The sequence below is a fragment of the Oncorhynchus keta genome, chromosome 28 (assembly GCF_023373465.1).
Source record: "Oncorhynchus keta strain PuntledgeMale-10-30-2019 chromosome 28, Oket_V2, whole genome shotgun sequence".
Lineage (NCBI taxonomy): Eukaryota > Metazoa > Chordata > Actinopteri > Salmoniformes > Salmonidae > Oncorhynchus > Oncorhynchus keta.
Genome location: NC_068448.1, coordinates 27,681,961 through 27,709,123, shown reverse-complemented (window position 1 = coordinate 27,709,123; position 27,163 = coordinate 27,681,961). Strand labels below are relative to the sequence as shown.

At 41.5% G+C, this 27,163-nt stretch overlaps 1 protein-coding gene across 2 annotated transcripts; it reads right to left on the bottom strand.

Annotated features, from left to right (window-relative positions):
* Nucleotides 1–47: 47 nt before the first annotated feature.
* Nucleotides 48–26,992, bottom strand: LOC118360937 (solute carrier family 35 member E2A-like). Of its 2 annotated transcripts, XM_035740520.2 has the most exons (10): nucleotides 26,730–26,992; nucleotides 20,597–20,682; nucleotides 14,536–14,974; nucleotides 14,220–14,355; nucleotides 7,990–8,117; nucleotides 5,609–5,729; nucleotides 5,427–5,480; nucleotides 5,085–5,157; nucleotides 4,350–4,495; nucleotides 48–4,103 (listed from the first exon to the last, which is right to left on the bottom strand). In XM_035740520.2, the coding sequence occupies exons 3-10, from the start codon at nucleotides 14,813–14,815 to the stop codon at nucleotides 3,821–3,823; spliced, it is 1,221 nt and encodes a 406-aa protein (XP_035596413.1). In that variant the 5' UTR covers nucleotides 14,816–14,974; nucleotides 20,597–20,682; nucleotides 26,730–26,992; the 3' UTR covers nucleotides 48–3,820. The 2 variants fall into 2 exon arrangements, with proteins under 2 accessions (XP_035596413.1, XP_035596414.1); XM_035740521.2 differs by lacking the exon at nucleotides 20,597–20,682.
* Nucleotides 26,993–27,163: the final 171 nt, after the last annotated feature.

The window sequence follows — 27,163 nt, the reverse complement described above, 5'->3', positions numbered from 1 at the left end:
GGTGCAAAACTACGGATACCAACGAACAAAAATTTCCAGACCGGATATAACACAATAAAAATCACTTTTATTAACCCAGTTTATACTGTACATTATCTATTATTACATCGATTAAACCTTACATTGTTTCACTTTACCAGCTCCCCAAAATATACAATTAGGATCTACATTGACCATTTCAAATGAAACACCCTTTTCAGTTATATGTATTAGCACTAGGCCTATTCAGTAGACCTATTTTGTTATATTATCATCCCTTAATCCTACACAATCATTTTACCTTCCATCTTCTGTTATACACAGATTGAGAGGTACATTAATGTGAATGTTGACATATTGCTAAACGCATAAATGACAATGAGAAGTGGGAGATAAATCACAGTGTAAAGTACGATATCAAGTTCATATGGCAACCAACAAAATAATTGAGGGGAATACATCAACATCAAATAAAAAGGTCCACAGGTTTATTATAAATATATTTTTAAAGATAAATGCCTCTTAAAATAATACAACCCAAAAAACAGATTCTGAGCAAATTCTCAGAGAATAGGAGGAAAGTGTCTCTTGATGAGAATTTTACAAAGCACTAGACCTGATGTAGTCTTTGATATACCCCATTGGTTAAACATTTTGAAGTTGACAATAAATACCTTAATCACAGTAGTCTTATCAACACTGTACCATGACTGAAAAGCACTGTCTGGTAAGATCATGAATACAGAGAAACGTGCAAAAAAAGTGGGACTAGTAAAATAATTAGAAGATTGAACAAAGCCAGTCTGAAATAGTCAGAAATAATTTACAACTATAAACATTGATTGATTGATTGAAATAGTCAAATGCACACAAATTAGTGTCTACATTAGTAATGTACGAACATTGTCAACAAACGGCATGTGAGAACTTTCACAAATATTGTTGTTTAAACGCAGACTCAGCAATATGACATTGTCATACACAGCATGGTGACTTTCTGCTTAGATAAGCTTTAAAAAAAAAAAAATATATATATATATATATATTTTTTTTTTTAAACATTCCAATTTGTCAAAAGTTGAGACATGCCCATATCGGGAAGTGCCAACAGTGCCAGTGTTGGAAAATTATGACTTTCCTTTGTTCAACTTGTTGTTAGTCTGAGAAAAGCACCACAGAGTACCACACCATGACAAAACCAAGGCAATGCCAGTACTATTCACTGAAGCAAACAGACGTTTCCATCTTATGTCAGTTTCCCCTTATAAAAAGTAGTCAGTTTTGAATAGTTTAACTTTAGTCTATCCTACTGATCACACGTTTCCCATAGAAAAAGGACAAAAATTACCTCCAGTTTTACTAAGCCAAAGCTCAAGAGTTGTTGAATCATTTCAATCTTTGTAGCTTGCTCTTTCAATCTATACAAATGATAGTTTTTAATTAGTGGCAATTCCCTCCATCCGGGATATACTGTTGTCAAATCAAACACACTTCTGAGAGGTCAGTGCAGAAAAAAATTGCCGATCTGCAACGATTGAATTCCAGCCATGGACTGCTTCATGCCTTCAAGGTTTCCACTAGATAGCACAGCCACAAAGTCTAAATTGGCTGTATCATAAAAATTTATGAAAACAAATTCGTTTTTTGGTCTTAGTTTAAGGTTCAGTTTAGGCATAAGGTTAGGGTTAAAAAAATCGAATTTTAAGCAGATAAATTGTAGAATTAGGCAGGGTTTATGACTTTGTGGCGGTGGCAACTAGTGACAGCCATCCTTGGGGTCAAAGTCCTTCTGGTTTTTGTTTCTCCCTGGTGCTTAATTGCTCAAAGTGTCATTGATTGGCTAAGGAAGTCACACACCTGGTTATGCAGATATAATTCAGTTCCAAGTTAAAAGGCAAGGATGAAAAACCAGCATAGAATACAGGCCAAGAGGACAAGAGTAGTACACCCATGGTCTTCTCGCTTATTCTCTCTCTTGTCAGGCAGCATTGAATAAATCAGTCTTTGGAGATTCCACAACATAATCTATATAACTTAGCTTGTTTAATGCAAATATTAGATTACATCACCAAAATGGTAATATGGCTGAGAGGATATGATCGGTGTCCCATCCACGGGACAGTTGAGCTAACGTAGGCTAATGCAGTTAGCATGAGGTTGTAAGTAACAAGAACATTTCCCAGGACGTAGACATATCTGATATTGGCAGAAAGCTTAAATTCTTGTTAATCTAACTGCACTGTCCAATTTACAATAACTATTACAGTGAAATAATACCATGCTATTGTTTGAGGAGAGTGTACAGTTTTGAACTTGAAAAGTTATTAACAAACAAATTAGGCACATTTGGGCAGTCTTGAAATAACATTTTGAACAGAAATGCAATGGTTCTGTGGATGAGTCTAAATCTTTGCACATGCACTGCTGCCATCTAGTGGCCAAAATCAAAAGTGCACCTGGGCTGGAATAATACATTATGGCCTTTCACTTGCATTTCAAAGATTGTACAAAATAAATATTTATTTTTCTTTGTATGACCTTTTACCAGATCTAATATGTTATATTCTCCTGCATTCCTTTTACATTTCCACAAACTTCAAAGTGTTTATTTTCAAATGGTATCAAGAACATGCATATCCTTGTTCTCAGGGCAGATCCTGAAGAGGTTGGTTGAGAGACCTTGGGGTGTTTCATAACCAGAACTACTAAAAATACATTCATTGTTGAACAAGAATGCAAAAACAACAAAGGAATGTACTCAAGACAAATAACAGTTTCATTAACAGTATGCTTAGCACTTGAAATAAAGTACATCAAGTCTCCCTTATTCAACTGACTCTTAGCAAATAACAAGGTTCAGTGTGGCACAGAAAGTAAGACAGGGGTGTGGACAGCTACACAATGCCACATAAGCCCAAATCAATCTCTCAACACCTAGCTATGACGAAACCTTCAGGTTCTGTTCAAGAACAACAAGAAAATGAAGAATCAACACAATAGTAACCTAAAGAAAGCTTTGCAAAATTAAAAATGGTTGCAAGGTGAATTTGTAAGAACTGCAGATAAGGATACGACCTCTGCAGACTGCACTCAAGGTTTTCAAATATTTAAAATTAAATTGCTGTGAGAAGTTCAGTGTCAACGGTGAGCTTTGGGAAAACAAATAAAGGGTTACCCTCTCTACCTCATCTCCCCCGAAGGTAAGACACCTTTGTGGTCAGGCTAATGCCGCAAATATTTGCTTTACACGTGTGACCAATTGGTATACAGCTGAGCTAAAGCCCTATTAGAATGAATGATGAATGTCTTGACTGTTCTACATGTTGATGGACCTTCGCCAATTATCAGGAGAATACAGCTGTTTAGTCAACGACAACGTGTGTCCATAACCGAAAAATGTAAGACTCAATAAAACATTACAAAAATTATCATAAAGGCAAGTACGCAGAAAAAATAGACTTGCATTGAACCGCTTCCACCCAATGAACATTGAGAGAAATCCTGAGTTTGCTCGTGTTTCAAAACCATATGAAATAATGAAACATTTCAGGTGAGGGAATGGAACAACAAAAGGAATTGACAGTGTAAAAGTGAAGTTCAAACACACCAGAACCGAGTCAAACACTGGTCCGCGTTCAGACCGCACACTAAGGCAAGTTCACAAAGGTATCATCAGAGTGAATCAAGGTGAGGCCGAATGAAACCAGCCTCTCGAATGGACAATTCCCACTGAGAGAAACCCCAGTGACAGATCCTTTCACTGTGCTATGATGACCGTTGACTTCTCCGATTTGTTGTAATGCTGGTGCAAGTCTGCATATCAGGTTCTACATGATCAAAGTTAAAAAGAACAGACCTCTTTGGTCTCTCCCCCTTTGGTCTCCTGGGGAGTATATCGGTCCGATGCTTTGAGCTCGTGATCCTGCAGAAGTGGTTTGTTGTGTTGGTCCTGAGCCTGGGCCAGGGCCTGTAACGTGTCTCTCTGAAACTGCTTGGCCTTGTTGTACAGCAGCACACCAACAAAAACCAGGGCCGTGCCGGCGGCGCTGAGCACTGTGATGTGGTTACTGAACACAATGATACTCAGCCAGATAGACATGGCGTGCTTCACTGTGCTGGCAACACTGTGGAGGAAAGGGGAGGGTGTTAGATACTGCTGCAGGTTGCAATAAACATTTTTGAATGGGACTACTGCCTGTCTAAATGCGATGACTGTCAAGGATAATAGTATTTTCAACCTGAATGTGACTGGAGGGCTTCTCAATAGTTTCAAGAGGTAAAAAAATAGTTACACAGAGGTAAAAATAAATAAACAGATGGGAATGATGGCTAACTGAATTGAAATGCCCCCCTGCCTGTGTGACTCCTACCTAAAGGTGACGGGAGAGATGCGTCCCATGAGGGCGTAGGCGGTGACACTCTGCAGGTGGAACAGGACCCCATCAAACAGCAGCAGCAGAACGATGTCTTGACTCCAGCTGAACGAACGCTCACTTTTCCCAATCACTGGAAGGTCCTGGAGGCACAAAGGAGCACACCAAACTGAAACAGTCCCAAACCAAATACCAGGTCAAGTTGCTAACTTGGTATTTTCATTGTTTTTAAACCAACTGTTTTACAACAAACAGGTATTAGGCTATAGTCATTATGATGGTAATATTATTTTATATCATTTGTATCTGCCATCAGTAGCTTTAGCATTCAAAACAAATGGAAACCGGTACACCTTAGGCTACACGATATACTCCAGGTCATGAAGCTCAATTATTAGACCACAGTCTTAGAACTGCTTGTCAACAATAGTGGCCTCCTTTCATTACACCAGAGCACTGTATGCAGGGTGCACTCCAATTACAATAACGCCAGCCTGCTGGACACACATACGTTTCTAATATAGAAGGGATGACATTTATGCACTATTAACAGCATATTAGTTATTTTGCTATTATTATATACTAAGAAATATAGACATTCATTTTCAGTTACTGTAACAAATGTATTACTCTGTTAAACCAGAATGTTCAGAGCACTCATTAAATGTCAATCATAAATGTGAAATACCAAATGGTAATATATTCAACAGTACAGTAATATATGTGACTGACCATGAGGAAGACCCAGGCAGGTATTAGCATAATGACTGCAGCTGCACTGGTGTAGAACTGCAGTTCCGGAGGGCTAAACAGGACACAGGAACAAGTATTCTATTCAGTACAGACACCGGTAAACACTTCATACTATAATCTACCGTCAACAGTTTAACATTAAATTCCTCAACTCCTCAATTTCTTTACACATCTGTTAACAATACACTGCGTTTTATTTTATTTTTGATGTATTCCTAGGATACAACAGGAATTATTATCCAGTACAGGATATAATACTGGGCCTAAATACATTCATTAGTTTTGTATATTACAAACTAGGAAGTACTAAAAACAACTTACCTGAATTTGTATGTGTCTCCACTTAGTAGCTTCTTTGAAAAAACATTCTGTAAACTGATAGAGGGAATATGAAGAGAACCATGAGAATGTGTGGTGGTGTCACATTGCCCTGAAAAGACAAAGCTTTGAAATGTGAGAAATGTCATAAATACGGGTACTATTGTGTTACTGTGTGTGAGTACCAGTCCATGATGTTGGTGGAGAGGGCTGCAGAGAAGCCCAGCATATTAAAACTGATCTCTGTTGCAGTGCAGAGGGCCAGGCCAGCCATGACAGGAAAAAGGGACAGATTCACCCACATCCCTACAGTAGTGTGAGTGCACACACACACACACACACACACACACACACACACACACACACACACACACACACACACACACACACACACACACACACACACACACACACACACACACACACACACACACACACACACACACACGTCAGCTATCTGCACAAGACCTAGCCCTAAAGTATTGGTAGAGTGACACATTTTTTGTTGTTTTGGATCTGTACTCCAGCACCTTGGATTTGAAATGATACGATGGCTATGAAGGTTAAAGTGCAGACTGTCTGATTTAATTTGATGGTATGTTCATCCAGATCAGGTGAACCGTTCAGAAATCACAGCACTTTTTGGAAATTTTAGGGGACCAAAGATATTGGGACAAATTCACTTAAACAGATTATTTTGTGCCCAATAGAAATTAATGGTATATATAGTTTTGTGTCATTTTGGAGTCACATTCTATTCTTATTTACAATAAAAGTATCTAAACACTTCTACATTAATGTGGATGCTACCATGATTACGGATAATCCTGAATGAATCGTGAATAAATACGAGTGAGAAAGTTAGATGCACAAATATCTTACCTCCCAAAAATGCTAACCTCCCCTGTTATTGTAATGGTGAGAGGTTAGCATGTCTTGGCTGTATGATGTTTGCGCATCTACCTTTCTCACTGATTATTCAAAGCATTACATGGGCTTGCTCCTACCTATCTCTCTGATTTGGTCCTGCCGTACATACCTACACGTACGCTACGGTCACAAGACGCAGGCCTCCTAATTGTTCCTAGAATTTCTAAGCAAACAGCTGGAGGCAGGGCTTTCTCCTATAGAGCTCCATTTTTATGGAACGGTCTGCCTACCCATGTCAGAGACGCAAACTTGGTCTCAACCTTTACGTCTATACTGAAGACTCATCTCTTCAGTGGGTCATATGATTGAGTGTAGTCTGGCCCAGGAGTGGGAAGGTGAACGGAAAGGCTCTGGAGCAACGAACAGCTCTTGCTGTCTCTGCCTGGCCGGTTCCCCTCTTTCCACTGGGATTCTCTGCCTCTAACCCTATTACAGGGGCTGAGTCACTGGCTTACTGGGGCTCTCTCATGCCGTCCCTGGAAGGGGTGCGTCACCTGAGTGGGTTGATTCACTGATGTGGTCATCCTGTCTGGGTTGGCGCCCCCCCCTTGGGTTGTGCCGTGGCGGAGATCTTTGTGGGCTATACTTGGCCTCGTCTCAGGATGGTAGGTTGGTGGTTGAAGATATCCCTCTAGTGGTGTGGGGGCTGTGCCTTGGCAAAGTGGGTGGGGTTATATCCTTCCTGTTTGGCCCTGTCCGGGGGTGTCCTCGGATGGGGTCACAGTGTCTCCTGACCCCTCCTGTCTCAGCCTCCAGTATTTATGCTGCAGTAGTTTATGTGTCGGGGGGCTAGGGTCAGTTTGTTATATCTGGAGTACTTCTCCTGTCCTATTCGGTGTCCTGTGTGAATTTAAGTGTGCTTTCTCTAATTCTCTCTCTCTCTTTCTTTCTCTCTCTCGGAGGACCTGAGCCCTAGGACCATGCCCCAGGACTACCTGACATGATGACTCCTTGCTGTCCCCAGTCCACCTGGCTGTGCTGCTGCTCCAGTTTCAACTGTTCTGCCTTATTATTATTCGACCATGCTGGTCATTTATAAACATTTGAACATCTTGGCCATGTTCTGTTATAATCTCCACCCGGCACAGCCAGATGAGGACTGGCCACCCCACATAGCCTGGTTCCTCTCTCGGTTTCTTCCTAGGTTTTGGCCTTTCTAGGGAGTTTTTCCTAGCCACCGTGCTTCTACACCTGCATTGCTTGCTGTTTGGGGTTTTAGGCTGGGTTTCTGTACAGCACTTCGAGATATCAGCTGATGTACGAAGGGCTATATAAAATAAATTTGATTTGATTTGATTATTCACGATTCATTCAGGATTATGCGTAATCATGGTAACATCCACATTAATGTAGAAGTGTTTAGAAACATATTCTATTCTTATTTACAATAAAAGTTACTCCAAAATGACACAATACAATATTTACCATTAATTTATATTGGGCACAAAATAATCTGAAACACAATTGAAAGACACAGCAAATGCATCCAACAAATTTGGAGAGTTACAAGCTTGATGTAGTTATTGCCTGCTAAGAATATGGGACAAAATACTTACTTTTTACGAAGCATAAGTGAATTTGTCCCAATACTTTTGGTGCCCCAAAATGGGGGGAATACAGTGTGCATGTGCTTTACCTGTGTATTCCCCTAGGATCAGCCTAGACATGATGACAGTGAAGATGGGCGCGGAGCTCTTCACCGTCTCAGCAAAGGAGACCGCCACATTCTTCAGGCTCACCAGTCCCAGCACCACACTAGTGAACCTGCAGAACAGGATAGGTTAGTAGCATTCAGACCAGAAGACAATCCCACACCACAACCACTCCAAACCTATGCTCCACAGACTATCCCTTTTCCAGATTGTCAAACTGTTTACCTGTAATGATAGATGAGCTGAGATTGAGTTGAGCATCGCACTAACCTAAAATGTAACCGTTTAGAGGCCATTTAAAAAAGGCCCACAGAGGAAGTTGAAGCACCTATTTCGAGTAATTCCTGTCCTAGAGCGGAAATTCTCGTTTAGGTTCCACATCAAAGACTGATGCTGGTAGCAGAGAAATAACAAATAGGGCACTAAACAGACAGCTGTCAGTGTAACTAGCTAGCATGCTAAGCTAAGTCAGCTAATGAAAGTTATAGTATCTGAGCACCATTTCAGTTAAGACAGGCATACTGTAAAGGAGTCAGCATGCTTCCTAGCCGAAACAGTTCGGTCACGTTTGTGCATATATTATGACAATGTTTATGTTCATTTGGATTGTGATTTTTTTTTTTTTTTAAATAGGTTGTTCAAGAACACAATATTTTTATGGAGGCAAGCCGAAGCCAAAGTCTACACCCATTCGTCTGTGAGTGGCCAAATGTAGGGATTCTTCAATAGAGTCTTTGTTGTCATTCACTGAGAGATGAGTTGTTTTGATGGACATTTTTTAATTGAAAAATACTGCACCAAATATTAAAATTGATGACAGATTTCTTGAGTCATCTTAGATAAACTCTGACTATTTTGGAGGAAGTCTATACTGGCTACGGCACTCAAAATGGACAAACTTACTATTGCCTTTTTTCTTGTTTTTCCAAACAAAGGTCTTTTAAGGGAGCATGCAGCACACTTATTTGGTTCGGCAAGCCGAACTGATGCATGAAAATAATAACTTCAGGAAAAGACTGCCAGTCTACCTATCAAGAGATGAGTCTCAGCTAAACTGCGCCTATACGAGCCGTTTACGATTGTCTGACTCTTGCCGTTTGATAATTCCAGTGAAACAGTGCCAGACATTATATACATTGCATTCGGAAAGTATTCAGACTGAATGACATTTTCCACATTTTGTTACTTGGTCTTGGGATGTTTTTCATCACTGCCAAGCTTTTTGGTCTCTCCAGAGATGTTAGATCGGGTTCAAGTACGGACTCTGGCTGGGCCACTCAAGGACATTCAGAGACTTGTCCCGAAGCCACTCCTGCGTTGTCCTGGCTGTATGCTTGGGGTCATTGTCCTGTTGGAAGGTGAACCTTCGTCCCAGTCCGAGGTCCTGAGCCCTCTGGAGCAGGTTTTCATCAAGGATCTCTCTGTACTTTGCTCCGTTCATCTTTCCCTTGATCCTGACTAGTCTACCAGTCACTGCCGCTGAAAAACATGCCCACAGCATGATGCTGCCACCAGTATGCTTCACCGTAGGGATGGTGCCAGGTTCCCCCAGATGTGACGCTTAGCATTCAGGCCAAATCTTTGTTTCATCAGACCAGAGAATCTTGTTTCTTATGGTGAGAGTATTTTAGGTGCCTTTTCGCAAACTCCAAGAGGGCTGTCATGTGCCTTTTATTGAGGAGTGGCTTCCATCTGGGCACTATCTTAAAGGCCTGATTGGTGGAGTGATTACCAGATTGTTGTCCTTCTGGAAGGTTCTCCCATCTCCACAGCAGAACTCCGGAGCTCTGTCAGAGTGACCATCAGATTCTTGGTCACCACCCAGACCAAGGCCTTTCTCCCGCGATTGATCAGTTTGCCGGGTCGGCCAGCTCTAGGAAGAGACTTGGTGGTTCCAAACTTCTTTCATTTAAGAATGATGGAGGCCACTGTGTTCTTGGGGACCTTCAATGCTGCAGAAATGTTTTGGTACCCTTCTCCAGATCTGTGCCTCGACAATCCTGTCTCTGAGCTCTAGGAACAATTCCTTCAACCTCATGGCTTGGTTTTTGCTCAGACATGCATTGTCAACTGTAGGACCTTATATAGACAGGTGTGTGCCTTTCCAAATCAGGTCCAATCAATAGATTTGACCACAGGTGGACACCAATCAAGTTATAGAAACATCCCAAGGATGATCAATGGAAACAGGATGCACCTGAGCACAATTTCAAGTCTCCTAGCAAAGGGTCTGAATATTTACAGTACCAGTCAAAAGTTAGTACACACCTACTTTTTCAAGGGGTTTTCTTTATTTTGACATTTTTGACATTGTAGAATAATAGTGAAGACATCAAAATTATGAAATAACACATGTAGTAGGGAGTAACCAAAGAAACACAGGTAGTAACCAAAGAAAGTTTTAAACAAATTTAGATTCTTCAAAGTAGCCACCATTTGCCTCGACAGCTTTGCACACTATTGGCATTCTCTCAACCAGCATTCACCTGGAATGCATTTCAAATAACAGGTGTGCCTTGTTAAGTTAATTTGTGGAATTTCTTTCCTTCTTAATGTGTTTCAGCCAATCAGTTGTGTTGTGACAAGGTAGGGGTGGTATACAGAAGATAGCCCTATTTGGTAAAAGACCAAGTCCATATTATGTCAAGAACAGCTCAAATAAGCAAAGCGAAATGACAGTCCATCATTACTTTATGACAAGAAGGTCAGTCAATACAGAAAATGTCAAGAACTTGGAAAGTTTCTTCAAGTGCAGTTACAAAAACCATCAAGAGCTATGATGAAACTGGCTTTCATGAGGGCCGCCACAGGAAATTAAGACCCAGAGTTAACTCTCATTAACTTATCCACTGCAGCAGAGTTATTAGCCTCAGAAATTGCAGCACAAATAAATGCTTCACAGAGTTCAAGTAACAGACATCCCAACATCAACTGTTCAGAGGAAATTGTTCAAAAGAAACCACTACTAAAGGACACCAATGATAAGAGGAGACTTGCTCGGGCCAAGAAACACGAGCAATGGATATTAGACTGGTGGAAATCTGTCCTTTGGTCTGATGAGTCCAAATTTTAGATTTCTGGTTCCAACCACCGTGTCTTTGTGAGACGCAGAGTTGGTGAACGGATGATCTCTGCATGTGTAGTTCCCACCATAAAGCAATAAGGAGGTGCAATGGTGTGTGGGTTCTTTGCTCATGACATTGTCAGCAATTTTATTTGTAACTTTTATTTAACTAGGCAAGTCCGTTATGAACAAATTCTTATATACAACGACGATCTACCGGGGAACAGTGGGTTAACTGCTTTGTTCTGGGGCAGAACAACATACTTTTACCTTGTCAGCTTGGGGATTCGTGTCAGCAACTCTTTGGTTACTGACCCAACGCTCTAACCACTAGGTTACCTGCCAAGATACATTTAGAATTCAAGGCACACTTAACCAGCATGGCTACAACAGCATTCTGCAGCGATACGCCATCCCAACAGGTTTGTACTTAGTGGGACTATCATTTGTTTTTCAACAGGACAATGGCCCAACACACCTACAGGCAGTGTAAGGGTTATTTGACCAAGAAGGAGAGTGATGGAGTGCTGCATCAGATGACCTAGCCTCCACAATCACCCGACCTCAAACCAATTGAGATGGTTTTGGATGAGTTGGACCGCAGAGTAAAGGAAAAGCAGCCAACAAATGCTCAGCATATGTGGGAACTCCTTCAAGACTGTTGGAAAAGCATTCCAGGTGAAGCTGGTTGAGAGAAGGCCAAGAGTGTGCAAATATGTCATAAAGGAAACGGGGGGCTACTTTGAAGAATCTAAAATATATTTTGAATTGTTTAACACTTTTTTGTTATTTCATAGTTGATATCTTCCTTATTATTCTACAATGTCTAAAATAGTAGAAGTAAAGAAAAACCTGTGAATGAGGAGATGTGTCCAAACGTTTGACTGGTACCATATTATTTATATACACACACACACACTCACACACTCACACACTCGTGGCCAAAAGTTTTGAGAATGACACAAATATTAATTTCCAAAGTTTGCTGCTTCAATGTCTTTAGATATTTTTGTCAGATGTTACTAAGGAATACTGAACTATATTTACAAGCATTTCATAAGTGTCAAAGGCTTTTATTGACAATTACATGAAGTTGATGCAAAGAGTCAATATTTGCAGTGTTGACCCTTCTTTTTCAAGACCTCTGCAATCCGCCCTGGCATGCTGTCAATTAACTTCTGGGCCACATCCTGACTGATGGCAGCCCATTCTTGCATAATCAATGCTTGGAGTTTGTCAGAATTTGTGGGTTTTTGTTTGTCCACCCGCCTCTTGAGGATTGACCACAAGTTCTCAATGGGATTAAGGTCTGGGGAGTTCTGGCCACGGACCCAAAATATCCATGTTTTGTTCCCCGAGCCACTTAGTTATCACTTTTGCCTTATGGCAAGGTGCTCCATCATGCTGGAAAAGGCATTGTTCGTCACCAAACTGTTCCTGGATGGTTGGGAGAAGTTACTCTCGGAGGATGTGTTGGTAACATTTTTTTTATTCATGGCTGTGTTCTTAAGCAAAATAGTGAGTGAGCCCACTCCCTTGGCTGAGAAGCAACGCCGCACATGAATGGTCTCAGGATGTTTTACTGTTGGCATGACACAGGACTGATGGTAGCGCTCACCTTGTCTTCTCCAGACAAGCTTTTTCCGGATGCCCCAAACAATTGGAAAGGGGATTCATCAGAGAAAATAACTTTATCCCAGTCCTCAGCAGTCCAATCCCTGTACCTCTTGCAGAATATTAGTCTGTCCCTGATGTTTTTCCTGGAGAAAAGTGGCTTCTTTGCTGCCCTTCTTGACAACAGGCCATCCTCTAAAAGTCTTCGCCTCACTGTGCGTGCAGATGCACTCACACCTGCCTGCTGCCATTCTTGAGCAAGCTCTGTACTGGTGGTGCCCTGATCCCGCAGCTGAATCAACTTTAGGAAACGGTCCTGGTGCTTGCTGGACTATCTTGGGCGCCCTGAAGCCTTCTTCACAACAATTGAACCCCTCTCCTTGAAGTTCTTGATGATCCGATAAATAGTTGATTTAGGTATAATCTTACTGGCAGCAATATCCTAGCCTGTGAAGCCCTTTTTGTGCAAAGCAATGATGACGGCACATGTTTCCTTGCAGGTAACCATGGTTGACAGAGGAAGAACAATGATTCCAAGCACCACCCTCCTTTTGAAGCTTCCAGTCTGATATTCGAACTCAATCAGCATGACAGAGTGATCTCCAGCCTTGTCCTCGTCAACACTCACACCTGTATTAACGAGAGAATCACTGACATGTCAGCTGGTCCTTTTGTGGCAGGGCTGAAATGCAGTGGGAATGTTTTTGGGGATTCAGTTAATTTGCAATTAATTGCAATTCATCTGATCACTCTTCATAACATTCTGGAGTTAATGCAAATTGCCATCATACAAACTGAGGCAGCAGACTTCGTGAAAATTTATATTTGTGTCATTCTCAAAACTTTTGGCCACGACTGTATATACATATTTTTTTCAGTTCTTCATGCAGCTATGGAACCCTGCCTGGTGGTCTAGGTGCTACCTTGTCCCAGACCTGCTGTCTCGACCTCGTAGTTGCTTGACTATGAAAAACTGACATTTACTCCTGAGGTGTTGAACGATTGTCTCTTTAACCACTGTGGTTATTATTTGAGCCTGCTAGTCATCTATGAATATTTGAACTTCTTGAGGAAGGATCTGGCTTTAAATGGCCATGTACTCTTATAATCTCCACCTGGCACAGCCAGAAGAGATCTGGCCACCCTTCGGAGCCTGGTTCCTCTCTAGGTTTCTTCCTAGATTCCTGCCTTTCTAGGGAGATTTTCCTAGCCACTGTGCTTTTGCATTTGCATTGCTTGCTGTTTTAGGCTGGGTATCTGTATATTACTTTATGACAACTGCTGGTAACATGGTAACAGAGTGATGCTGAGACTCAGTACTTTAGAATGTATGTCAAACAAAAGTTTGTTACAGTCGTTCTGTTTTGATTTTCATGATTGATTGACAACATAAACATTGATAAATTAACATTAGCCATGATGGAAATAAAGACTAGTCATGTAAGTATTAGTCATCCAACTTAACAAAAGGAAACAAACCAGCTAAATAACTTCAACTATGCAGCTGAAAGTAGAGTGATAACAGCGCAGACCCACCTCATGAGACCCACAAACAGCATGATCATGAGGAAGTTGGGGGGGTACTCAGTCCTGGACTTGTGCTGATATAGGCAGCAAGGCACATACATCTTCAGAAAGCCTATGATGGTGGTGGAGACCATTTGAACAGCGCCTACAAATAAATTCAAACCAATAAACCATTGGACAACAACATGTATGATTTGAGCCCTCAACCCCTGAGGCCCTTAGTACCCTGAATAAAATCAACCAATTGATGAGTCAAACCATCTATTGATTGGAGTATTGAACATCTGAAATTGAGTGTGTGTCTGTGTGTGCACATGTCCCTTACCCAGCATGCTGGGCTCCCCCTCCAGCAGAGACAGGATGTACTTGTTGAGGAACAGTGTGCAGAAGCTGAAGAAGTACCACAGACCCAGGTAGACCAGCGACTTAGAGTTCCACACCCCCGAGTCTGCCTCGATCACAGTAGTCTCTGTGATGGTGATCTTCAGCACGTGTTCCCCCGGCATGCTCTCGCTGCGTGCCAGCACCACACGCTCCTGTCTGCTCCGGAAAGGCGAGAGAAACCACCACAGGGAATGTCTTCCAACCCGACTGTTGGACGCCATGACACCCGGTGCCAAAGGAACCAACCGGGAACCAGCAGGCACAAACACTGAGAGGAGCAGGAGACTGGTGGAGAGGGCCGGTCAGTCCATTGTCAGTCGATGTGTCGGTCCATTGGCGTGTTCAGCATGCCTGTAGAACTGGTGGTCTATGTAACACAGCTAAAACACAAGGAATGATTGTAGTTGACAATCTTCTATAGCACAGGGCTTCTCAAACTTTTTGGGTCCGGGACCCCTTTTGTGAAAGCAAATTCATCAGGGACCACCTCATAATCAGAACATAACTAGAGTGGGATAAAAATAGCATACAAGGAGTTTTACTATGTCTTCTGCAGTGCATGGCCGGACAAACCAAGTTTCAGGCCGTAGGAAATAAACATGTTAAAGATCCGCCTCTTGGTATCAGAGAACATTTTGCAGTTTTAAAGCACATTTCCTATAATTCTACACATTTTGAACTTTAAAAAAGGTCAAATGCAGCTGCTTTCACTTTAATATCAAATAATTTCTGGGTAACATTTAAGTGCCTTACTGTGATTGTTTTCAATTGAAATGGTAAAAAGAAACAAATGGATTTTTAGCAAAGGGCAATTTCTTAAGGATTCATTTAGCTAGGAGTGGTCTAAGTGTGGAAGGGAAAACTGAAAATGTGCTGTTATTGGCAGAGGTATGGAATAGGGATACACATTTTGGTAAATGTAGCTGCCGACACTCATTACCTGGTTAACAAACAGTTACATTTGTTCCAAATAGTAAAGTGATGTGACCAACTGAAAATATTATACGCACAAACATTTAATGGACATTTTTCATTATAGAGCTATTTTGCATATCCCACCATACCATGAGACTTTCATGTCTTCATCACTGGAAAAGATAAACGTTGTGCCTGCCATAGGTTGAGACGCAACATGCTCTTAAATACAGAGTGGGTGTTGTAAAAAGAGCCCACAAAAGGGACCACGCACCCTTGGGTGTGGGTGAAGGAGAACAGATAACCACAAAGTCCCACATTCCAGGCTCGATTTACAGTTTTGTTAGTGACTGCATCTGCCTTTACAAGCCATCATGAGAACAAACAAACTGCTCTTCCTTTCGCATTTTACGACTGAGTGGCCCTGATTGTGCAAAGCTGTGAGCAAAGCTGTCATCTTTGAAGAATCTAAAATATATTTAGATTTGTTTAACACTTTTTTGGTTACTACATGATTCCATATGTGTTATTACATAGCTTTGATGTCCACTATTATTCTACAATGTAGAAAATAATAGAAATAAAGAAAAGCCCTTGAATGAGTAGGTGTGTCCAAACTTTTGAATGGGACCACACACACACACACACACACACACACACACACACACACACACACAGTGGGGCAAAAAAATATTTAGTCAGCCACCAATTGTGCAAGTTCTCCCACTTAAAAAAATGAGAGGCCTGTAATTTATATCATTGGTACACTTCAACTATGACAGACAAAATGAGGGGAAAAAATCCAGAAAATCACATTGTAGGATTTTTAATGAATTTATGTGCAAATTATGGTGGAAAATAAGTATTTGGTCACCTACAAACAAGCAAGATTTCTGGCTCTCACAGACCTGTAACTTCTTCTTTAAGAGGCTCCTCTGTCCTCCACTCGTTACCTGTATTAATGGCACCTGTTTGAACTTGTTATCAGTATAAAAGACACCTGTCCACAACCTCAAACAGTCACTCTCCAAACTCCACTATGGCCAAGACCAAAGAGCTGTCAAAGGACACCAGAAACAGAATTGTAGACCTGCACCAGGCTGGGAAGACTGAATCTGCAATAGGTAAGCAGCTTGGTTTGAAGAAATCAACTGTGGGAGCAATTATTAGGAAATGGAAGACATACAAGACCACTGATAATCTCCCTCGATCTGGGGCTCCACGCAAGATCTCACCCCGTGGGGTCAATAGGATCACAAGAACGGTGAGCAAAAATCCCAGAACCACACGGGGGGGGACCTTGTGAATGACCTGCAGAGAGCTGGGACCAAAGTAACAAAGCCTACCATCAGTAACACACTTCGCCGCCAGGGACTCAAATCCTGCAGTGCCAGACGTGTCCCTCTGCTTAAGCCAGTACATGTCCAGGCCCGTCTGAAGTTTGCTAGAGAGCATTTGGATGATCCAGAAGAAGATTGGGAGAATGTCATATGGTCAGATGAAACCAAAATAGAACTTTTTGGTAAAAACTCAACTCGTCGTGTTTGGAGGACAAAGAATGCTGAGTTGCATCCAAAGAACACCATACCTACGGTGAAGCATGGGGGTGGAAACATCATACTTTGGGGCTGTTTTTCTGCAAAGGGACCAGGACGACTGATCCGTGGAAAGGAAAGAATGAATGGGGCCATGTATTGTGAGATTTTGAGTGAAAACCTCCTTCCATCAGCAAGGGCATTGAAGATGAAACGTGGCTGGGTCTTTCAGCATGACAATGATCCCAAACACACCGCCCGGGCAACGAAAGAGTGGCTTCGTAAGAAGCATTTCAAGGTCCTGGAGTGGCCTAGCCAGTCTCCAGATATCAACCCCATAGAACATCTTTGGAGGGAGTTGAAAGTCCGTGTTGCCCAGCAACAGCCCCAAAACATCACTGCTCTAGAGGAGATCTGCATGGAGGAATGGGCCACAATACCAGCAAGTGTGTGAAAACCTTGTGAAGACTTACAGAAAACATTTGACCTCTGTCATTGCCAACAAAGGGTTTATAACAAAGTATTGAGAAACTTTTGTTATTGACCAAATACTTATTTTCCACCATAATTTGCTAATAAATTCATTAAAAATCCTACAATGTGATTTTTCTGGATTTTTTCCCCTCATTTTGTCTGTCATAGTTGAAGTGTACCCCACTGTATACACTTACATACACACATATATATACACATATACACACAGACATATATATTCAGTCAATAAAAAACAAGGGCCATTTAAGATTAATTTATTGAAACTGTAATATATATATATATATATTACACTACCATTCAAACGTTTGGGGTCGCTTACAAATTTCCTTGTTTTTGAAAGAACCTTCTAGGCAGAGTTCCAAAGAGAAAGCAATCTCAGACTGGCCAATAAAAAGAAAATATTAAGATGGGCAAAAGAACACAGACACTGGACAGAGGAACTCTTCCTTGAAGGCCCAGAGTCGCCTCTTCACTGTTGACGTTGAGACTGGTGTCTGCGGATACTATTTAATGGAGCTGCCAGTTGAGGACTTGTGAGGACTCCGTTTCGCAAACTAGACACTCTAATGTACTTGTCCTCTTGCTCAGTTGTGCACCGGGGCCTCCCACTCCTCTTTCTATTCTGGTTTGAGACAGTTTGCGCTGTTCTGTGAAGGGAGTAGTACACAGCATTGTACGAGATCTTCAGTTTCTTGGAAATTTCACATGGAATAGCCTTCATTTCTCAGAAAAAGAATAGACTGACGAGTTTCAGAAGAAAGTTCTTGGTAAGTCGCTCTGGATAAGAGCGTCTGCTAAATGACTTAAATGTAAATGTAAATGTTTCTGGCAATTTTGAGCCTGTTATCAAACCCACAAATGCTGATGCTCTGATTAAAGAAGCAATAAAACTGGCAATCTGTAGACTAGTTGAGTATCTGGAGCAACAGTCTTTAGCTGTGCTAACATAATTGCAAAAGGGTTTTCTAATAATCAACTAACGTTTTAAAATTAGAAACTTGGATTAGCTAACAACTTGCCATTAGAACACAGGAGTGATGGTTGCTGATAATGGGCCTCTGTACACCTAATGTAGACATTTCATTTTAAAAAATCTGTAGTTTCCGGCTACAATAGTCATTTACAATATTAACAATGTCTACACTGTATTTCTGATCAATTTGATGTTATTTTAATGTACAAAATTTGAGCTTTTCTTTCAAAAACAAGGACATTTCTAAGTGACCACAAACTTTTGAACGGTAGTGTAAATACGCTCAGTCTTTATCAAACTATTGTTTTTGCATAATTTCAGTGTGGAACCTGTTAATAATGCCGATTCCAATTCTTAATGCCACTTACTGTTCGCAAAGTAGGGTCGTTACTGACGTTAGTTACCACAGCCACAAAGTCGCAAAAGTCCTGTTTCTATAAATTTGTTTTGAAAAATTCTGATTTTACATTTACATTTAAGTCATTTAGCAGACGCTCTTATCCAGAGCGACTTACAAATTGGTGCATTCACCTTATGACATCCAGTGGAACATCCACTTTACAATAGTGCATCTAAATCTTTTAAGGGGGGTGAGAAGGATTACTTTATCCTATCCTAGGTATTCCTTAAAGAGGTGGGGTTTCAGGTGTCTCCGGAAGGTGGTGATTGACTCCGCTGTCCTGGCGTCGTGAGGGAGTTTGTTCCACCATTGGGGGGCCAGAGCAGCGAACAGTTTTGACTGGGCTGAGCGGGAACTGTACTTCCTCAGTGGTAGGGAGGCGAGCAGGCCAGAGGTGGATGAACGCAGTGCCCTTGTTTGGGTGTAGGGCCTGATCAGAGCCTGGAGGTACTGAGGTGCCGTTCCCCTCACACATCCGTAGGCAAGCACCATGGTCTTGTAGCGGATGCGAGCTTCAACTGGAAGCCAGTGGAGAGAGCGGAGGAGCGGGGTGACGTGAGAGAACTTGGGAAGGTTGAACACCAGACGGGCTGCGGCGTTCTGGATGAGTTGTAGGGGTTTAATGGCACAGGCAGGGAGCCCAGCCAACAGCGAGTTGCAGTAATCCAGACGGGAGATGACAAGTGCCTGGATTAGGACCTGCGCCGCTTCCTGTGTGAGGCAGGGTCGTACTCTGCGGATGTTGTAGAGGATGAACCTACAGGAACGGGCCACCGCCTTGATGTTAGTTGAGAACGACAGGGTGTTGTCCAGGATCACGCCAAGGTTCTTAGCGCTCTGATTTTAAACCTAACCCCTAACCTTAACCACACTATTAAACGTTTGCCTTTCCTTAAATTAATACCAAAAAGCAAATGTTTTTTTCCCGCGCATTTTTACAATTTAGACCATTTTTACTTTGTGGCTGTGGTAAGAAGTGACAACCACAAAATTATGCAATTATTCAAAAACTGCAGCTCAATGTTGGAACACATTTTTCCTACTGTCAACCAGTCCATTTAGAATTTTTGATTAAATCATTTGGCAAGGAATGTGGCTTGTGTATCATATCAGTTAGATACGTTTTATAGGCATTTATTTCAGTAGCACGTGGGTGTAGAGGGAGCGGTAGGAACGCAATTGAGTGAGTGAGACACAGAGGGGAAAGGGTGAACTGTGTGATGCTTGGCTTTGCTTCTTTTTTTTATTGTGTCCCAGAAGACAGACAGAGATAGGCCGTTACCTGTGCCAATTAGCTATCTAGCATACTTCGAACACCTGTGTGTAAGTTAACTAGGGAGGAAGTGAAGCTCGTCAACTGGAGGCACAGTTTATGGACCTGTGCAAAACTGCTACAGTAAGTGTATTTTTTATTTATTGTGTAAACAACAATTCTGACACTGTGATTTAACGCATAGAATATTTATATATTCCTTAAATCCATTATTTTACTTTTAGGTTGTGTGTATTGCTAGCTATTACTGCAATGTTGGAGCTGGAAACACAAGCATTTCACTACACCCGCAATAACAGCTGCTTGTGACAAATAAAATAAAAATTATAAACATATGATATGCACATGTGCTGATATGCCCATTTCATGCCGGCTCAAAATAATATTTCCAATTTAAAAATATACACTTACTGCAGCAGTTTTTCACAGATCCATACACTATGTGCCTCCAGTTGACGAACGACACTTCCTCCCCACATCCAAAATAACTGGAAACCCTGAAAAATAAAGGTCAAATCATGATGTCATTGATCTTCAGGTTGGAAAGTCAGAGCTCTAGAAAGAATCATGTGTTTCGGAGTTGGAATTTCAAGTTGGATGACTGTTCAAATAGTCTTTTCATAGTTTTTTCCCCCGAGTTCCCAGTTGTTTTGAACACATTGAAGTCAGAGATTTCCGAGTTCCATTTGTTCTGAACATGGCATAACACACAAGTGTTGGGAGCACAATATAGATACCTAATTAGCACAGACCTACATCTTCAGTCTGTCTTCCGTAAACAAGTACTGTAAAGTGGCGATACGACCAAGTGGGAACACCAACCCTACCTAACAAGATGTGAAGTCATTTACTTTTGTTTTGGGAAAATTATTTCTCGCTGATATGAAAGATTTGTTCTACGGATGCACAATATAATGGTAAGCATATCGGAATCGGCTGATATTTGCTAAAAATGCCACCGTCGGCATTGGCCCAATGTCTAGTTTAACGCCGATGTGCAAAACTGATGTCAAAGTTGACATGCATACTTATATGACGTAGATAGATGATGTAATGAAGCCATGAAAAATACAGCACTACTCAGTACAAAAGCAGAACAATACTAAGCATACACTTCCAACAACTCAACAAGTTCAAGTCGAGCAGTCATTTGAAAGAGTAAGAAAATTTCAGGGAGAGAACTCAAAGGCGAAATCCAATAACGGCAAGATAATGGAATTCATTGCCCTTGACAATCAACCGTTCTCTGTCGTGGATGATGTTGGCTTTCGCCGACTGGTCGAGCACCTCGAGCCCAGGTAAACCCTACCAAGTAGGCACTATTTTTCAGATGTTGTCCTACTGGAGTAACACAGTATTGTTGAAACGCACATCCAGTCACTGCTATTAGCTTCACAACTGACATTTGGACCAGCGATGTCAGCCCCATGATCATGCGAAGTCTGACAGCACAGTGGGTCGACGAGGATTTCGTACTGAGGAAAGCCGTATTACATGCTCAAGAATGTGCTAGTTCTCATACCGCTGCTGCCATTTCAATGGCATTTGAGAACATGTTTGAAACTTGAAAACATGAACACACTCCTAGCTCCATTCAGACAACTGACTCGAGAAAAAAGCTCATCAACTGTGTCTGCAGCAGACGTGATACCCTCTGTCATGGCATTGAAACGGCCTGCTCAAAACTGCCGACACAGACCATGAGGTTAAAACTTGCAAATGTATTCTACAAGGGGCTGTGAACAAGCGATTTGGTGGCATTCTCTCTGAGCCTCTTCACTATGTCACCACCATACTCGATGCTAGGTACAAGAACCGCTACTTCGATACAGCCAAGAAACAGGGTTTATGTGAAATGTTACAGACGTAGCTGGACAAGAAGGAAACGGCCAGTGAAAGTGCGTTCCGAGGAAGAAAGGCCGCGGACAGACAGAGCTGATTTATTTATTTAATGACGCAAGTCAGTTAAGAACAAATGATTATTTACAATGACAGCCTACCCCTGCCAAACCCAGACGACACTAGGCCAATTGTGATGAAATCCCGGTTGAGACTGAACAAATGAACAACGAAACAGCACAGGAAGTAAGTGAAAGAAATTGGTTTTGACGATGTTTTACTGGTAATGGGGACATGCATCAATGCCAACAAAATAACTTTTTGGTCAGTGTGTGTGTGTGTTTTCAACCATTTAACTGTACTAGAATGCTTAAGGCCGCTAAAATTTTAAATATTGGTTATCGGTATCGTTTTTTTTTGGCAAGGAAAATATCGGTATCGGCCAAAAATGTCATATCGGAGCATACCTAATACGTTCCTTAGGTTTCCAAAAGAGTAGCACAAGCGATGCGTGTAAATGTTTTGAGCAAGCGTCAGGGATCTTAACAAAACTCACCTGGTCTGAAGATACAATTGTTAACAGGTGCTAAAGTAGTTAGTGTCTATGAATGGCGTAGTTTACACAGAGCGAATTGTGGGCGAATGTAATGACTGAAAACCCTACATGTGTAGAATTGGTTTTGAGAACCCAGAGTTACATAAATTGTAGAGTAATAATATTACATTGTATTGCACTCTAAACGTATTTCACAGATCCCTTGACCAACATCTTTTAATGTGTTGTTGGTACTAATATTCATTTAAAAAAATGAAATGTAAACTCAACAAAAAAGAAATGTCCTTTTTTCAGGACCCTGTCTTTGAAAGATAATGCGTAAAAATCCAAATAACTTCACAGATCATCATTGTAAAGGGTTTAAACACTTTCCCATGCTTGTTCAATGAAACATAAACAATTAATGAACATGCACCTGTGGAACGGTCATTAAGACACTAACAGCTTACAGACGGGTCCCTGCTCATCTGCGTGAACGTGCCTTTAGGCATGCTGCACGGAGGCATGAGGACTGCAGATGTGGCCAGGGCAATACATTTAAATGTCCATACTGTGAGACGCCTAAGACAGCGCTACAGGGAGACAGGACAGACACCTGATCGTCCTCGCAGTGGAAGACCACATGTAACAACACCTGCACAGGATCAGTACATCCGAACATCACACCTGCGGGACAGGATAGCAACTGCACAAATTATACCAGGAACGAACAATCCCTCCATCAGTGCTCAGACTAGAGGTCGACCGATTAATCGGGATGGCCGATTGATTAGGGCCGATATCAAGTTTTCATAAAATACAGATTTCCGATTGTTTGGACACCGATTTCGCAGTTGTTGTTGTTTTTTTACACCTTTATTTAATCTGTATTTAACGAGGCAAGTCAGTTAAGAACACATTCTTATTTTCAATGACAGCCTAGGAACAGTGGGCTAACTGCCTGTTCAGGGGCAGAACGACAGATTTTCACCTTGTCAGCTCGGGGGGTTCGATCTTGCAAAATTAGTTAACTAGTCCAACCCTCTACCACCTGCCTCTCATTGCACTTCACGAGGAGACTGCCTGTTACGCGAATGCAGTAAGCCAAGGTAAGTTGCTAGCTAGCATTAAAGTTATCTTATAAAAAACAATCAAGTTAACTACACATGGTTGATGATATTACTACTTTATCTACCGTGTCCCTGTGTTGCATATAATCGATGTGGTGCGTATCGTTGCTCCAATGTGTACCTAACCATGAAACATCAATGCCTTTCTTAAAATCAATACACAGAAGTATATATATTTAAACCTGCATATTTAGCTAAAAGAAATCCAGGTTAGCAGGCAATATTAACCAGGTGAAATTGTGTCACTTCTCTTGCGTTCATTGCACGCAGAGTCAGTGTATATGCAACAATTTGGGCCACCTAATTTGCCAGGATTTTACGTAATTATGACATGACATTGACGGTTGTGCAATGTAACAGGAATATTTAGACTAATGGATGCCACCCCTTAGATAAAATACGGAACGGTTCCGTATTTCACTGAAAGAATAAACGTCTTGTTTTCGAGATGATAGTTTCAGGATTCAACCATATTAATGACCCAAGGCTCGCATTTCTGTGTGTTATTAAGTTATAACTAAGTCTATGATTTGATAGAGCAGTCTGACTGATAGAGCAGCTCTTCGTTGTGCGTCAAGCATTGCGCTGTTTATGACTTCAAGCCTATCAACTCCCGAGATTAGGCTGGTGTAACCGATGTGAAATGGCTAGCTAGTTAGCAGGGTGTGCGCTAATAGCGTTTCAAACGGCACTCGCTCTGAGACTTGGAGTGGTTGTTCCCCTTGCTCTGCAAGGGCCGCGGCTTTTGTGGAGCGATGGGTAACGCTGCTTCAAGGGTGGCTGTTGTTGTTGTGTTCCTGGTTCGAGCCCAGGGAGGAGGAGCGAGGAGAGGGACGGAAGCTATACTGTTAGACTGGCAATACTAAAGTGCCTATAAGAACTTCCAATAGTTAAAGGTATATGAAGCACAAATGGTATAAAGAGAAATAGTCCTATAATAACTACAACCTAAAACGTCTTACCTGGGAATATTGAAGACTCATGTGAAATGGAACCACCAGCTTTCATATGTTCTCATGTTCTGAGCAAGGAACTTAAACAACGTTAGCTTTCTTACATGGCACATATTGCACTTTTATTTTCTTCTCAATCACTTTGTTTTTGCATTATTTAAACCTAATTGAAAACATTTCATTATTTATTTGAGACTAAATTGATTTTTATTAATGTATTATATTAAGTTAAAATAAGTGTTCATTCAGTTTTGTTGTAATTGTCATTATTACAAATAAAAATACATTTTAACAAAAGAGTCCGATTTAATTGGTATCGGCCTTTTTTGGTCCTCCAATAAATCGGTATCAGCGTTGAAAAATCATAATCGGTCGACCTCTAGCTCAGACTGTCCACAATAGGCTGAGAGAGGCTGGACTGAGGGCTTGTAGGCCTGTTGTAAATGCAGGTCCTCACCAGACATCACCGGCAACAATGTCGCCTATGGGCACAAACCCACCGTCGCTGGACCACTGATGAGTCGCAGTATTGTCTCACCAGAGGTGATGGTCGAATTCGCGTTTATCGTCGAAGGAATGAGCGTAAACACTGAGCCCTGTATCTCTGGAGTGGGATCGATTTGGAGGTGGAGGGTTCGTCATGGTCTGGGGCGGTGTCATCGGACTGAGCTTGTTGTCATTGCAGGCAATCGCAACACTGTACGTTACATGGAAGACATCCTCCTCCCTCATGTGGTACCCTTCCTGCAGGCTCATCCTGACATGACCCTCCAGCATGACAATGCCACCAGCCATACTGCTCATTCTGTACATGATTTCCTGCAAGACAGGAATGTCAGTGTTCTGCCATGGCCAGCGAAGAGCCCGGATACCATCTCACAGCAAGAACTGGCAAATCTGGTGCAGTCCATGAGGATGAGATGCACTGCAGTACTTAATGCAGCTGGTGGTCACACCAGATACTGACTGGTATTTTGATTTTGACCCCCCCTTTGTTCAGGGACACATTATTCCATTTCTGTTAGTCACATGTCTGTGGAACCTGTTCAGTTTATGTCTCAGTTTTTGAATCTTGCTATGTTAATACAAATATTTACACATGTTAAGTTTGTTTATATATTGTTTTATCTGGAAGCAGACCCCAATGCAGTACCTCCGTGGACCCATAGCTGTGGGAAGTAAGGGTGCTGCAGCACCCACTGAAAAATTAGAATAAATAAATAAAATAAGCATAATTTAAGTAGTGCACCGGGCCTTTAATAGTCCTGTTTACGCAACCGACATAGCAGTCTGCAGCGCCAGCGCGGGTAAAAAGATTTGTCCAGGCCTCCCCGTTGACAAAACTTTCTCAGCACCTCCCACCACAACATCCGCAGCGAAAGAAATCGCAGCACCCCCAAAACTACTTCCTGCACGGACCCCACTTTGAGAACCCCTGTTCAAAGTTACTCAACCCATGTCTGGAAAATAGTCTTCATTAGTGAGTTGCTTGTAGTTAAACAATGATACACTCGACATTACAAGCAATACTGCCGGGCACACGTTTCTGATAGTGCACGAATGTAATAAGTCAGATCCACATAGCGATTAAAATGCAGGAGTGGTGCAAAGGTCGGTGTAGTTAAAGTAGCCTGTATCTTCATTTATATAGGAACCACAAATACATACGTACAAGCCAGTTTACATTGGCAGGTTACATATGAATACATAAAGCAGAAATATTATAAATATTGCAAATGTTGCCTCTGGCATCCTCGTTCACCACGTTTTCACTCATTTGACACAAGACCAAAAGCTAGCTAAAACGGCATAGTTGGCTGGCAAGTATCTGACGTTAGCTAACTAGTTTACTATTTGACAAACTAGCTAGCTACCGTTACTGTAACATTAACTGACAAGCAAAATTCACCAGCTGATTAGCTATAGTAGCTAGCTAAATGTGAATGTGTTTGTGTCTCAAATAGCCTACTCGTGAAAATTCTAATTTATTGAATGAACGCGCTGTTCATTGGTAAAATATATATATTTATATTTAAAAGGCTATTAAACTCAGCTTGTAGATGCAGTAAATGTTGGAATTATCTTACCAAGTGGTGCCTCCTAGTTAACGTCAGTTATGCAATTCCGATTTCTGGTATACGAGTTCCAAACAGTCGCTAGCATAAGGTTACCACAACCACAAAGTAATATTGCTATTGTAAAAATGTATAAAAACAAAAATAAGCTTTTTGGTCCTAATTTAAGGTTATGGTTGGGCTTTGGGTTAGCAGTGTGGTTAGGTTACAAAACTGATTTTAAGACGATATTTATTTTTAAATAGGCGGGGTCTATGCATTTGTGGCTGTAGTTACAAATGACGACCGGACCGCTTGGTGGACTTTCAATTACTTTCACGGAGTTTAGCGATGGCTCGAGCCCACTGTCAAGACGACAACTCCGCCACAGCACCATTTCCAAATAACACAGATGTCCCTGAATGTAGTTTTGAATAGATAATACATGGACCAGGCGAATGTACATG